The sequence below is a fragment of the Oncorhynchus tshawytscha genome, linkage group LG19 (assembly GCF_018296145.1).
Source record: "Oncorhynchus tshawytscha isolate Ot180627B linkage group LG19, Otsh_v2.0, whole genome shotgun sequence".
NCBI classification, from domain to species: domain Eukaryota; kingdom Metazoa; phylum Chordata; class Actinopteri; order Salmoniformes; family Salmonidae; genus Oncorhynchus; species Oncorhynchus tshawytscha.
In genome coordinates, this window is record NC_056447.1 from 30,524,172 (window position 1) to 30,539,844 (window position 15,673).

Below are 15,673 nucleotides of genomic sequence, written 5' to 3' on the forward strand. Positions count from 1 at the left end.
GCCTCGTACCATCACAGAGGCCTCGTACCATCACAGAGGCCTCGTACCATCACAGAGGCCTCGTACCATTACAGGAGGCCTCGTACCATCACAGAGTCCTCGTACCATCACAGAGGCCTCGTACCATTACAGAGGCCTCGTACCATCACAGAGGCCTCGTACCATTACTGAGGCCTCGTACCATCACAGAGGCCTCGTACCATCACAGAGGCCTCGTACCATCACAGAGGCCTCGTACCATTACTGAGGCCTCGTACCATCACAGAGGCCTCGTACCATCACAGAGGCCTCGTACCATCACAGAGGCCTCGTACCATCACAGAGGCCTCGTACCATTACAGGAGGCCTCGTACCATCACAGAGGCCTCGTACCATCACAGAGGCCTCGTACCATTACAGGAGGCAGTGGGAGGTATGGACAACTTTTCCACAAGTGGCCTTTGGTCTGATAGCCTGCATTATGTGCTTCCCTCAGGAGGGTGGTATCACTATCAGAGAGCAGATAAACAGATACAAACACCAAGCTCATGTATGTAGACCTGATGGTCCTCTGACCATTTACAGTATCCCACTGTTGGCTTGCCTTTGAAGCTCAGCATGGTCAGTCCCTGGACGGGAGACCAGATGCAGCTGGAGGTGGTGTTGGAGCGCCAGTGGGGGACACACGCTTCCCTCTGGTCTTAGGAGATCCCAATGCCCCATGGCAGTGATGGGAACATTGCCCTGAGTAGGGTGCCGTCTTTCAGATGGGACGTTAAACGGGTATCCTGACTCACTGTGGTCACAAAATAATCTGATGGCACTTATTGTAAGAGTAGGGATGTTAACCCCGGCCACCTAATCACCTCTCATTCCTAATTGGCATATATCACTCCTCACCTCTCCACCTGATAGCTTATGTGTGGTGAGGGTTCTGCCGTTTATTGGTTCGTGCTACACATTGGTGGTGGATGAGGTGAGCTTCCCCCTTGCTATTTAAAGCACTTTGGATGTCTAGAAAAGCAGTATATACAGTGCGTTTGGAAAGTATTCAAAAATGGATTAAATAAAAATAATCTATACACAATACCCCATAATGGCAAAGTGAACAGATTTGTATAAATGTTTGCAAATTCATAAAAAAATTGAAAACAGAAATACTTTATTTACATAAGTATACAGCCCCTTTGCTATGAGACTCGAATTGAGCTCAGGTGCATCCTGTTTCCATTGTCCATCTGTGGTACATTCAATTGATGGGACATGATTTAGAAAGTCACACCCCTGTCTATATAAGGTCTCACAGTTGACAGTGCATGTCAGAGCAAATACCAAGCCATGAGGTTGAAGGAATTGCCGTAGAGCTCAGAGACAGGGTTGTGTTGAGGCACAGATCTGGGGAAGGGTACCAAAAAATGTCTGCAGCATTGAAGGACACAAAGAACACAGTGGCCTCCATCATTCTTAAATGGAAGAAGTTTGGAACCACCAAGACTCTTCCTAGAGCTGTCCTGCCCGACCAAACTGAGCAATCGGGGGAGAAGAGCCTCAGGGAGGAGACCAAGAACTCGATGGTCACTCTGACAAAGCTCCAGAGTTCCTATGTGGAGGTGGGAGATCCTTCCAGAAGGACAACCATCTCTGCAGCACTCTACCAATCAGGCCTTTATGGTAGAGTGAAGCCACACCTCAGTAAAAAGCACTTGACCGCCTGCTTGGAGTTTGCCAAAGACTCTCAGACCATGAGAAACAAGATTCTCTGGTCTGATGAAATCAAGATTGAAATCTTTGGCCTGAATGCCATGTGTCGCGTCTGGAGTAAACCTGGCACCATCCCTAAGGTGAAGCAAGGTGGTGGCAGCATTATGTTGTGGGGATGTTTTTCAGCTACAGGGACTTGGAGCCTAGTCAGGATCGAGGGAAAGATGAACGAAGAAAAGTACAGAGAGATTCTTGATGAAAACCTGCTCCAGAGCACTCAGGACCTCAGAGTGGGGCGTAAGTTCAATTTCCAACAGGACAACGACCCTAAGCACACAGCCAAGACAACGCAAAAGTGGCTTCGGTACAAGTCTCTGAATGTCCTTGAGTGGCTCAGCCAAAGCCAGGACTTGAACCCGATCTAACATCTCTGGAGAGACCAAAAAATTGCTTTGCAGCGATGCTCCCCATCCAATTTGAAGGAGCATGAGAATATTAGGAGAAACTCCCCAAATACAGGTGTGTCAAGCTTGTAGCGTCATATCATAGAAGACTCAAGGCTTTAATCACTGCCAATGGTGCTTTAACAAAGTACAGAGGAAAGGATCTGAATACTTCTATAAATGTGATTTTTCAGTTTAAATTTTTTTATACATTTGCAAAAAAATGTACAAACCTTTTTTTGGTTTGTTATTATGGCGTATTGTGTTTAGATTTATGAGGGAAAAAAACAATTGTATCCATTTTAGAATACGTCTGTAAGGTAATAAAATGTGAATAAAATCAAGGGGTCTGAAAACGTTTTGCATGTTAAATCAATTATTATTATTGTTACTATTTACAGTAGGGGCCATTGGAATTGTGAGTGCAGGCAGTCAGCTATGTAGGACACATTATCGACCTGGACGGATTTTGACCTCATCCCGTCAGTAGAGGATGCCTGGTTATTCTTTAAAAGGGCTTTCCTCACCATCTTAAATAAGCCCATTTTTAATGTCCCATTAAAAAAATGTAGAACTAAGAACAGATATAGCCTTTGGTTCACTCCAGACTTGACTGCCCTTGACCAGCACAAAAACATCCTGTGGCGTACTGCATTAGCATCGAAAGCCCCCGCGATATGCAACTTTTCAGGGAAGTTAGGAACCAATATACACAGTCAGTTAGGAAAGCAAAGGCTAGCTTTCTCAAACAGACATTTGCATCCTGTAGCACAAATTCCCAAATGTTTTGGGACATTGTAAAGTCCATGGAGAATAAGAGCACCTCCTCCCAGTGGCCCACTGCACTGAGGCTAGGAAACACTGTCACCACCGGTAAATCTACGATAATCGAGAATTTTAATAAGCATTTTTCTACGGCTGGCCATTCTTTCCACCTGGCTACCCCCCCCACTTCTCCTTCACCCAAGTCGAGTTAGCTGATGTTCTGGACCCCTACAAATCAGATGGGCTAGACAATCTGGACCCTCTCTTTCTAAAATTATCCACTGCAATTGTTGCAACTCCTATTGCTAGCCTGTTCAACCTCTCTTTCATATTGTCTGAGATCCCTAAAGATTGGAAAGCTGCCGCGGTCATCCTCCTCTTCAAAGGGGGAGACACTCTAGACCCAAACTGTTACAGACCTATATCTATCCTACCCTGTCTTTCTAAGGTCTTCAAAAGCCAAGTTAACAAACAGATTACTGACCATTTCGAATTCCATCGTACCTTACCAGCTATGCAATCTGGTTTCAGAGCTGGTCATGGGTGCACCTCAGCCACGCTCAAGGTCCTAAACGACATCATATCCGCCATCGATAAAAGACAGTACTGTGCAACCGTCTTCATCGACCTGGCCAAGGCTTTCGACTCTGTCAATCACCCCATTCTTATCGGCAGACTCAACAGCCTTGGTGTCTCAAATGACTGCCTCGCCTGGTTCACCAACTACATATCAGAGTTCAATGTGTCAAATTGGAGGGCCTGTTGTCCGGACCTCTGGCAGTCTCTATGGAGGTGCCACAGGCTTCTAATCTCGGGCCAACTCTTTTCTCTGTATATATCAATGATGTCGCTCTTGCTGCTGGTGATTCTCTGATCCACCTCCACGCAGACGACACCATTCTGTATACTTCTGGCCCTTCTTTGGACGATGTGTTAACATACCTCCAGACGAGCTTCAATGCCATACAACACTCTTTCAGTGGCCTCCAACTGTTCTTAAATGCAAGGTAAACTAAATGCATGCTCTTCCAGCGATTGCTGCCTGCATCCGACTAGCATCACTACTCTGGACGGTTCTGACTTAGAATATGTGGACAACTACAAATACCTAGGTGTCTGGTTAGACTGTAATCTCTCCTTCCAGACTCACATTAAGCATCTCCAATCCAAATTGAAATCTATAATCGGCTTCCTATTTCGCAGCAAAGCCTCCTTCACTCATGCTGCCAAACATACCGTTGTAAAACTGACTATCCTACTGATCCTTGACTTTGGTAATGTCATTTACAAAATAGCCTCGAACACTCTACTCAGCAAATTGGATGCAGTCTATCACAGTGCCATCCGTTTTGTCACCAAAGCCCCATATACTACCCACCACTGCGACCTGTATGCTCTCGTTGGCTGGCCCTCGCTTCATATTCGTCACCAAACCCACTGGCTCCAGGTCATCTATAAGTCTTTGCTAGGTAAAGCCCCGCCTAATATCAGCTCACTGGTCACCATAGCAGCACTCATAGCACGCGCTCCAGCAGGTATATTTCATTGGTCATCCCCAAAGCCAACTCCTCCTTTGGCCTTTCCTGCCAGGACTCTGCTGCCAATGACTGGATAGAATTGCAAAAATCACTGAAGCTGGAGACTTATATCTCCCTCACTAACTTTAAGGATCAGCTGTCAGAGCAGCTTACTGATCACTGCACCTGTACACAGCCCATCTGTAAATAGCCCACCCAACTACCTCATCCCCATTTTCTTGTTTATTTTTGCTCTTTTGCACCACAGTATCTCTACTTCAACATCATCATCTGCACATCTATCACTGCAGTGTTAATGCTAAATTGTAATTATTTCGCCACTATGGCCTATTGCCTTTCCTCCCTAATTGTACTACATTTGCACACAATGTATATAGATTTTTCTATTGTATTATTGACTGTACATTTGTTTATCCCATGTGTAATTCTGTGTTGCTGTTTTTGTCGCACTGCTTTGCTTTATCTTGGCCAGGTCGCAGTTGTAAATGAGAACTTGTTCTCAACTGGCCTACCTGGTTAAATAAAGGTGAAATACATTTTTAAATTAAAAAAATACATTTTTAGGCTGATGATCAGCTCCCTCCTAAGTGACAGTCAAAGAATTACGCTAAGGTATAGCCTCTTGTGTAAACAACATAGAGTATTTACTCTAAATACTATTGGCTAATGGCTACAGTATAATAATATCAATCAATAATTGCTTAATTACCCAAAAAGGTGTATTTAGCGAACATGAAATAATTACGAATATATTTTACACAATGGGTGAATGCTGTCTTCTCTAATAGTTCATTTCATACTTGAATTTCCTTGAGGACACTGACATGAATTTAAACCATCTTAGCTTCAACACAACACAGTAGCAATGTCTTGTTACTGATGTTTAGTGGCAACTAGAATTGAAAATCAGCTTGGGCTCCTCTACAAAGACTTGAAACTAACTCATGATGACAGGCACAGAACATAGTGAATGTTTTCATGAAGGTGTTTATCAGCAGAAAGGAACACTGCTTTTTGTTTACTGATTATGTTGAACATGAAATCAGGTTAATAGATGATATTGAACCATGTAGTATCATGTTATTTGACCATCTTAACACTGTTGTTTTCCTTCAGGTGAAGGAGTGGCTGTGTTTGAACTGCCAGACGAAGAGAATGGAATCCCCAGGACCTCCCATGATAAAACCCCAACCTTCTCCCAACAACAGTTCTGCACCTCAGAGGACCACTGTCCCACCCAGCACACCCCAAAAGAAAGGCACTCCAACACCAGACTCCCCTCAGAGGAAACCTGCTACATCAGCAACACAGCCACCCAAGACAGAGGTTGCTAAAGCAGCAGACCCTCAGAAACCTGCCAGCTCAGTTCCTGCTCAGAAGACAATACAGGAGAACCGGAGAACATCAGGGCTTCAGAAACCACCAGAGCAGCCAGGCCAACCTGGGCTTAAGCAGAGTAATGCTTCCCCATCCACACAGCAGGAGCCTGGGAAGCCTCAGCAACAGCCTCCAAAAAGTGGAGCCTCTCCTGCCAAAGCTGTGCCACCAGAGGCCAAGCCCACCAAAAAGCAGTCAGGGGGTTTCTCCGACTTTGGTGGTGCTAAATCTCAGCCTGCTCAGTCAAAGCCTGAAGAGCCAGTGTCTGGGAAGATGTTTGGCTTTGGCTCCTCTATCTTCAGCTCTGCATCCACTTTGATCACCTCAGCTGTTCAGGATGAGCCCCGCTTCACACCCCCAGCTTCCCCCAAGGTGTCTGCACCGGTCCAGGCCTCTCCCAAGATGCCCCCTGCAAAGGAGATCAAACCACCTGCTGCTCAGAGAGCAGATGAGAAGAAAGCAGAGCAACCCCAGCAGGCCACGTTTCCCCCATCAGTACAGGCCAAAGTGGACAAACCCCCATCAGCTCCTCCAAAGAGAGCAGCATCCTCACAACCAGCACCCAAAGCAGGCCAATCTACCTGTCCACTCTGCAAGGTGGAACTCAACAAGGGCTCCAAGGACCCTCCCAACTACAACACCTGCACAGAATGCAAGAACACTGTCTGCAACCTCTGTGGATTTAACCCCATGCCAAACGTCTCTGAGGTAAAACAACCAGGATCACTTTATTACTGTGTAAATTAATTATGAGTGCTATATTTAAGCAATAAGGCATGGGGGGTGTGGTATATGGCCAATATACCACGGCTAAGGGCTGTTCTTACGCACAACACAATGTGGAGTTCCTGGATACAGCCCTTAGCCGTTGTATTTTGGCCATATACCTCAAACCCCCAAGGTGCACCATTGCTATTATAGACCAGTTACCAATGTAGTTAGAGCAGGTAAAGTAAATGTTTTGTCATACCCATGGTATAAGGTCTGATATACCACAGCTTTCAGGCAATCAGCATGCAGGGCTCGAACCACCCAGTTTATAATATTATTTAGACAAGGCTCTCTCTTTTATAGAAAAGTTCAGATAGATAAATAATCTCTCCACAAATCATCCATAGAAAAATCGTAGTCATTCTGAAATGAAATTGTTATCTGTCAGATTTGAAATGTCTATTTGTTTCCATCAATGTATTTCAGTTCCTGAAATAACTTTTAGACATTGCACAGTTGTTCTATTCATTACTTGTTTAGTCTCTCCTCATACAAATATGGTAGGAAAAACCAGTGTGGTAAGGTTTTAGCCTGTATGAATAGTTTGGGATTTTAGTATATTTGCATTTACTGACAATTTCTGGCCTTTTATAAAAGAGAGACAATGCAAAGTCTCATGTGAAGTCGTTATGACTATTTCATTTCCTGATTTGTTCTTGACCTACATTAATTCTACCAACAGTAGCTTGGTACTAGACCTATAGTGAATAGAAGTGGAATGTTTAGATGGTTCCAATAGATCTCTTTTACAATGTGCTTGGTACGTATGCAATACACCAAATACTTAAATTGCAAGTCATGTTAAAGCTCAAAACAGCAAGAATGATGTATCACAGTGTGCTGGACAATTTATGTCCTTGAGAGTAAGGAAAGTGTCTGATGATATCACTGCAGAAACATTTGCTTGTGCCACTTTCCATCATGCATAGAAAGAGCTGTATAAGAAATGTATCCAATTCTGTATTCCTCTTACAATGTGAAAATGTTTAAGGTGAAGGAGTGGCTGTGCCTGAACTGTCAGATGCAGAGAGCACTAGGAGGAATGGAAGATCCAGAACATCCCATGATGATACCCAAACCTTCACCCAACCAAGTCTCAGCTCCTGCTGCTCCTCGAAAGAAAGACACTCCAACATCATCTGGTCCCAATAAAGTAGCCACTGCACCAGCTTCACCCAAAAAGGAGCCAGTGACTCGAACCTCTCAGCCTGTCCCCTCAAAACCTAAAGACTTTGTGTCTGGGAAGATGTTTGGCTTTGGCTCCTCCATCTTTAGCTCTGCATCCACGTTGATCACCTCAGCTGTTCAGGATGAGCCCCGCACCACACCGCCAGCTTCTCCCAAGGTGTCTACAACAGCCCATGCCTCTCCCAAGCTGCCCCCTGCAAAGGAGATCAAACCACCTGCTGCTCAGAAATCAGAGGAAAAGAAAGCAGAGCAATCACAGCAGGTCAAGGTTCCCTCATCAGTACAGGCCAAAGTGGACAAACCCCCATCAGAGCCTCCAAAGGGAGCAGCATCCTCCCAACCAGCTTCCAAAGCAGGCCAATCTACCTGTCCACTCTGCAAGGTGGAACTCAACAAGGGCTCCAAGGACCCTCCCAACTACAACACCTGCACAGAATGCAAGAACACTGTCTGCAACCTCTGTGGATTTAACCCCATGACACATGAAACAGAGGTAAGAGAACATGACAGTTCAAGTGCACTGCTTTTAGCAAGCAGATGTCCTGTTATCACTTATGGATGCAGCTTTTTAGAAGATTACAAAGTACAGCCTCATGTTCACTGATTTGTTTCTAAATGATGAAATCACAGTAGTCTGTTTTGATGATACACATTAGCTATTTATTCCACAGAACCAGCTTTGTAGATAATACAAATTATGCAGGCGCTCTCATTTTGCCTGTGTTTATATAACAAAGTTATTTATTAAATGCAAAGCTGCAAGTATGTATAGGCTACTTTAACCAATCTATACCGGTCATAATTTGTGTAGATTTTCACACAGATATTGTATTGACTTATTTTTTCCCCAAAAGCATACATGATTATATTTAAACTTTATATAGGCAACCTTATGGTAAGCTACCTGATGCAATGACTGGGTCCTGAAAAATATGCCAACTGTGTAACTTCCTATGTACATATTCAGCCATTTGTAAAGTTAGATTGGCATGAATTGAACTCCAATAGATACCAACAGGAAACCTGAGTATTCAGTATATATCTAACACATCCTTACTATTTCAGGTGAAGGAGTGGCTGTGTCTGAACTGCCAGATGCAGAGAGCTCTTGGAGGAATGGAACCCCCTGGAACTCCCATGATTAAACACTCAATCAGCAAAGTCTTGACACCTATTGCTCCTCAAAAGAAGGACACTCTCACCCCTGCTGGTGTTCCAAAAGTGGCCACTTCACCAACCTCACTGAAAATGGAGCCAGTGACTCGAGCCTCTCAGCCTGTCCCCTCAAAGCCTGAAGACTCTGTGTCTGGGAAGATGTTTGGCTTTGGCTCCTCCATCTTCAGCTCTGCCTCCACGTTGATCACCTCAGATGTTCAAGACGAGTCCCGCACCACACCACCAGCTTCCCCCAAGGTGTCTGCAGCAGCCCAGGCCTCTCCCAAGATGCCCCCTGCAAAGGAGACCAAACCACCTGCTGCTCAGAAAGCAGAGGAGAAGAAAGCAGAGCAACCCCAGCAGGCTAATGTCCCCCCATCAGTACATGCCAAAGTGGACAAACCCCCATCAGCGCCTCCAAAGGGAGCAGCATCCTCCCAACCAGCTCCCAAAGCAGGCCAATCCACCTGTCCACTCTGTAAGGTGGAACTCAACAAGGGCTCCAAGGACCCTCCCAACTACAACACCTGCACAGAATGCAAGAACACTGTCTGCAACCTCTGTGGATTTAACCCCATGCCACATGTTACTGAGGTAATACATTACAGTTCTTTGAATTCATTTCAACATAATACAATTATGGCTACACTATCAATTTGCCTGTGCCAACCAGAGCTCCCAAGATGGCGCAGCGGTCTATGGCACTGCATCTCAGTCCTAGAGGCGTCACTACAGACCCTGGTTAGATTCCAGGCTGTATCACAACCGGCCGTGATTGGGAGTCCCATAGGGCGGTGTGCAATTGGTCCAGCGTTGTCCAAGTTAGGATTTGGCTGGGGTTGGCCGTCATTGTAAATAAGAGTTTGTTCTTAACTGACTAGTTAAGTAAATTGACAGGGACATTTTTGTAGCAACCTAGTAGGTTGCTTGTATTATTTGCTTTAGTTACACAAAATGCTAAATTTGTATTCAACTATAACTATAATATTCAAGCAAGTTACTTAGAGTAATGACTGGGCATGTTGTATGCAGACTGTATATTCACATGGAAATATTCAGCAGTATATTTATGAAGATTCCTTGAAATTATTTTATCCAGCTATTAAACCAACAGGTAACCGGGGTATACAGTACGTATCTAACACAACATTGCTCTTTCCGGTGAAGGAGTGGCTGTGTCTGAACTGCCAGATGCAGAGAGCTCCTGGAGGAACGGAACCCCCAGGACCCCCCATTACTAAACCGTCTCCCAACAAGGTGTCTGCACCTCAAACGGGCATTGTCACACCCAGTGCAGCCCAAAAGGATATTGCAACAGCTGCTGCATCTGCGAAGAAAGACAGTCAAACCCCAGGCTCCCCTCAAAGGAAACCAATTCCCCCTGCAGCTGAAGTGTCAAAAGCTGAAACTGCTAAAGCAGCAGATACTCAAAAACCAGCCAGCCCTGTGCCTGCTCAGAAGGCTCCACTAGAGAATCGGAGAACATCAGAACCACCGAAACCACCACAGCATCCCAGCCCTGGGCGTAGGCAGAGTAGTGCCTTCCCAACCACACAGCAACCCCCCAAGCAGGAATCCGGAGGCTTATTTGGCTTTGGAGGTCCTAAATCTCAGTCTACCCCTTCAAAACCTGAAGAATCAGCTTCTCCCAAGGTGTCTGCACCAGCCTCTCCCAAGATGCCACCTACAAAGGAGACAAAACCACTTGCTGTTCAGGATGCAGAAAAGAAAGCAGAGCAACCCCAGCAGGCCAAGGTCCCCCCATCAGTACAGGCCAAAGTGGACAAACCCCAATCAGAACCTCAAAAGGGAGCAGCATCCTCCCAACCAGCTCCCAAAGCACACCAGTCCACTTGCCCACTCTGCAAGGTGGAACTCAACATGGGATCCAAGGACCCTCCCAACTACAACACCTGCACTGAATGCAAGAACACTGTTTGCAACGTCTGTGGATTTAACCCCATGCCACATGTTACAGAGGTAAGAACGTGATTGATTTCTTACTCTTGATGAAAAGCATGATTAAGAGCTTCTTTTTTTTACTAAGTGTCAAATGTATGACCACTGAGTATATGATATGAATTTTAACAGTATGTTTTTCTTTCAGTTGAATGAGTGGCTGTGTCTGAACTGTCAGATGCAGAGAGCACTAGGAGGAATGGAATCTCCTGGACCTCCCATGATGAAACCCTCGCCAAGCAGGGTCTCCACATCTGCTGCTTCTCAAAAATACACTGTCCGACCTGTTACAACTCGAAATGAGACTCCCACACCAGCTGGTCAACAAAAAGTGGCTCCTACACCAGCCTCACCCAGAAAAGAGCCAGTGACTTCAGCCTCTCAGCCTGCTCAGTCAAAGCCTGAAGACTCAGTGTCTGGGAAGATGCTTGGCTTTGGTTCCTCCATCTTCACCTCTGCATCTACTTTGATCACCTCAACTGTTCAGGATGAGCCCCGCACCACACCGCCAGCTTCCCCCAAGGTGTCTATGACTCCTGCTTCAGTGAAAGAGACCCCAGCAGCAGGCTCATCACAGAAGAAGGAGGTATCCCCGACAGTGGTTTGCCAGCAGGACCAGAAGCCAGTGGACAGACCGACTCCAACACTTGTCCAACAACCTCCACAACAGAAGACTCTACAACAACAAGGACAGCCTCCGCAGCCCTCAGCAGAGGCACCAAAATCAGAGCATGATATATCAATAGTTGAAGCTGCTACAGCAGCAGACACTCAAAATCCGGCAAGCCCAGTGCCTGCTCAGAAGGCTTCACTGGAGAACCGGAGAACATCAGAACCTCATAAACCACCACAGCAGCGCAGCCCTGGGCGTAGGGAGAGTAGTGCCTTCCCAGCCAAAAAGCAACCCCCCAAGCAGGAATCAGGAGGCTTATTTGGCTTTGGAGGTCCCAAATCTCAGTCTGCCTCCTCAAAGCCTGAAGAGTCAGTGTCGGGGAAGATGTTTGGCTTTGGCTCGTCCATCTTCAGCTCTGCCTCCACTTTGATAACATCAGTTGTTCAGGACGAGGCCCGCACCACACCGCCAGCTTCCCCCAAGATGTCTGCACTGGCCCATACCTCCCCCAAGATGCCCCCTGCAAAGGAGACCAGACTACCAGCAACTCAGAAAGCAGAGGAGAAGAAAGCAGCACATCCCCAGAAGGCCAATGTCCCCCCATCAGTACATGCCAACGTGGACAAACCCCCATCAGCTCCTCCAAAGAGAGCAGCATCCTCACAACCAGCACCCAAAGCAGGCCAATCTACCTGTCCACTCTGCAAGGTGGAACTCAACAAGGGCTCCAAGGACCCTCCCAACTACAACACCTGCACAGAATGCAAGAACACTGTCTGCAACCTCTGTGGATTTAACCCCATGCCACATGAAACAGTAAGTAAATAGGATATGTTTCATCAAAGTAGTTAGGCTACTCTAAAATAACTGTTGTGCTTTTTTTTAGAACAATTGGTTAATGATAGTAACTATACATATACAATGTTTATAGTCGCCAGTCTTGTCTTTCGTGGGAGGTGTAAGAAAGGAAAACAAGATGCTTTGATTCTGTTCTTGTTATTAATATTGTCTTTCCTCAAAAAATATCTAATGTTGGTTTATGATCTTCCTGAAAACCAATTGTAATCTGACAGCATTATCTTTGAGTATCTTGGCAAGGTTTTGACATTCATGTTCGTCTGCTACTGATCACATTTGATATATTGTTCGGTGCATGACTTTTGTTTGAAGGGGTTTGGAGTACATCGTGGCTCCCATATTGTACAGAATGTAGATGTAACATTCACCGAAACGCATCGGCCCCTGATTCCATGTTTAAGATGCAAGTGCATCAGTCCACGGATCCGAAACCAATCCAAATGTAGCATGCATCGTTCAAAAAATAGGTTCTAAAGTTATGAATTCATGGTTCACAAGTATTTTTCCTAATATTACATTCTTTCTACCGTCGGAAAATATATCTTATCTTGTAACAACTGATGCGTCCTCTCTTGTTCAGTGTCGAACTGCGTGTAAGTGTGTTGACAGTCATTGATCGACAAGTAATTTTGCATGCCAAACAACCCCAGGCAATGTTAGTAGCCTCTTTAAACTGCACACTCTGCCCAGCTTTGTTTTGGTTGTTTTACTTTAAACAATCAGTATGGTCATTTTTAGATTTCAACTCAGCAAAAACAGAAACGGCCCTTTTTCAGGACCCTGTCTTTCAAAGATAATTTGTAAATATCCAGATAACTTCACAGATCTTCATTGTCAAGGGTTTAAAGACTGTTTCCCATGCTTGTTCAATGAACCATGAACAATCTATGAACATGCACTTGTGGAACGGTTGTTAATACACTAACAGCTTACAGGCAGTAGGCAATCAAGGTCACCGTTATAAAAACTTAGGACACTAAAAAGGCCTTTCTACTGACTACTGAAAAACACCAAAAGAAAGATGCCCAGGGTCCCTGCTCATCTGTGTGAACGTGCCTTAGGCATGCTGCAAGGAGGCATGAGGACTGCAGATGTGGCCAGGGCAATAAATTGCAAAGTCCGTACTGTGAGACGCCTAAGACAGCGCTACAGGGAGACAGGACGGACAGCTGATCATCCTCGCAGTGGCACACCACGTGTAACAACACCTGCGCAGGATCAGTATATCCGAACATCGAATCGTCTTGAAAGGGAAATATTCACATCCTTAGAATCTGCATCAGGCTTTAAAATTAGGTTCACAAACAATGAGAGGAAAAACCATGAGGATTTTAAGTCTATGAAGACACTCTATATAGATGTTGTGATCTAATTTCAGATCTTAAGGAATTGTATTAATACGCTGTGGTATAATTTTATTTTTTTTATTTTTTTTAGCATCTTTAGATTTAGAGCATAAGACAGTTGTTGTCACCTTCTGACCATAGTTCTGTTATTTTATTTTTGTTTTAGTATGGTCAGGCATGAGTTGGGGAGTCTATGTTTGTTTTTCTAAGTTGGTTTTTGTGTTCGGCCTAGCATGGTTCTCAATCAGAGGCAGGTGTCGTTAGTTGTCTCTGATTGAGAATCACACTTAGGTAGCCTGGGTTTCACTGTTGGTTTGTGGGTGTTTGTTTCCGTGGGCCACACGGTACTGTTTCGGTTTTGTAAATTCACGTTGTCATTTATTGTTTAGTGTTCTGAGTTTTAATTAAATATCATCATGAACACTTACCACGCTGCGCTTTGGTCCGATCCTTACTCCTCCTCAGACGAAGAGGAGGACATCTGTTACAGAAACACCCACCACAAAAGGACCAAGCAGCGTGGTAACGGGCAGCAGCAGCGATCGCAGGACTCCTGGACATGGGAGCGAGATCTGGACTATGTCACTACTTGGGAGGAGATAGACAGGTGATCAGTCGACCCAGGGAGAGTGCCGGAGCCCGCCTGGGATTCTGGAGCAGTGTGAGGAGGGATACCGGCGAATGGAGTCAGCACAGCGGCGCGGAAGGAAGCCAGAGAGGCAGCCCCAAAAATGTATTGGAGGGGGAACACGGGGAGTGTGGCGAAGTCAGGTAGGAGACCTACTTCCCCTGCTTACCGGAGAGCTAGAGGGACCGGGCAGGCACCGTGTTATGCGAGGGAGCACACGGTGTCCCCGGTGCGTGTGCATAGCCCGTGGCGGTACATTCCAGCTCCTCGTATCGGCCGGGCTAGAGGGGGCATCGAGCCAGGTGCCATGAAGCCGGCTCTACGCATCTGGTCTCCAGTGCATCTCCTCGGGCCGGCGTACATGGCACCAGCTTTACGCATGGTGTCCCCGGTTCGCCAGCACAGCCCAGTTCAGGCTATTCCACCTCTCCGCACTAGCCTGGCTACGGGGAGCATTCAACCAGGTAAGGTTGGGCAGGCTCGGGGCTCAAGAGCTCCAGTGCGCCTGCACGGTCCGGTCTATCCGGTGCCACCTCCACGCACCAGCCCTCCGGTGGCAGCCCCCCGCACTAGGCTGTCTCTCCGTCTTCTTCCTACAGGTGCTCCCACCTGTCCAGTGCTGTCAGAGTCTTCCTCCTGCCCAGCGCTGTCAGAGTCTCCCGTCTGTCCTGAGCCGCCAGAGTCTCCCGTCTGTCCTGAGCCGCCAGAGTCTCCTGTCTGTCCTGAGCCGCCAGAGTCTCCCGTCTGTCCTTGGCTGCCAGAGTCTCCCGTCTGTCCTGGGCCGCCAGTCTCCCATCTGTCCTGAGCCGCCAGAGCCGCCAGTCTGTCCTGAGCCGCCAGAGCCGCCAGTCTGTCCTGAGCCGCCAGAGTCTCCCGTCTGTCCTGAGCCGCCAGAGCCGCCAGTCTGTCCTGAGCCGCCAGATCTGCCAGTCAGCCAGGAGCCACCAGAGCTGCCAGTCAGCCAGGAGCCACCAGAGCCGCCAGTCAGCCAGGAGACGCCAGTCAGCCAGGAGCAGCCAGGAGCCGCAAGAGCCATCAGCCAGCCAGGAGCCGCCAGAGCCGTCAGCCAGCCAGGAGCCGCCAGAGCCGTCAGCCAGCCAGGAGCCGCCAGAGCCGTCAGCCAGCCAGGAGCCGCCAGAGCCGTCAGCCAGCCAGTAGCCATCAGAGCCGTCAGCCAGCCAGGAGCCGCCAGAGCCGTCAGCCAGCCAGGAGCTGCCAGAGCCGTCAGTCAGCCAGGCGATGCCAGAATCGCCCTTCACTCCGGAGCTGCCGGAGTCTCCCGTCTGTCCGGCGCCGCCAGAGTCTCCCGCCTGTCCGGCGCTGCCAGAGTCTCCCGCCAGTCCGGCGCTGCC

At 47.0% G+C, this 15,673-nt stretch overlaps 1 protein-coding gene across 1 annotated transcript in view; it reads left to right on the forward strand.

Annotated features, from left to right (window-relative positions):
* The window catches only part of LOC112244559 (protein bassoon), a 45,170-nt gene that overhangs the window by 18,628 nt on the left and 10,869 nt on the right, over positions 1–15,673 (forward strand). Inside the window, exons 4-8 of the mRNA XM_042302016.1 lie at positions 5,543–6,511; positions 7,566–8,255; positions 8,828–9,511; positions 10,085–10,897; positions 11,025–12,305. Coding sequence (XP_042157950.1) covers positions 5,543–6,511; positions 7,566–8,255; positions 8,828–9,511; positions 10,085–10,897; positions 11,025–12,305 — 4,437 coding nt within the window. The remainder of the gene's footprint in view (positions 1–5,542; positions 6,512–7,565; positions 8,256–8,827; positions 9,512–10,084; positions 10,898–11,024; positions 12,306–15,673) is intronic.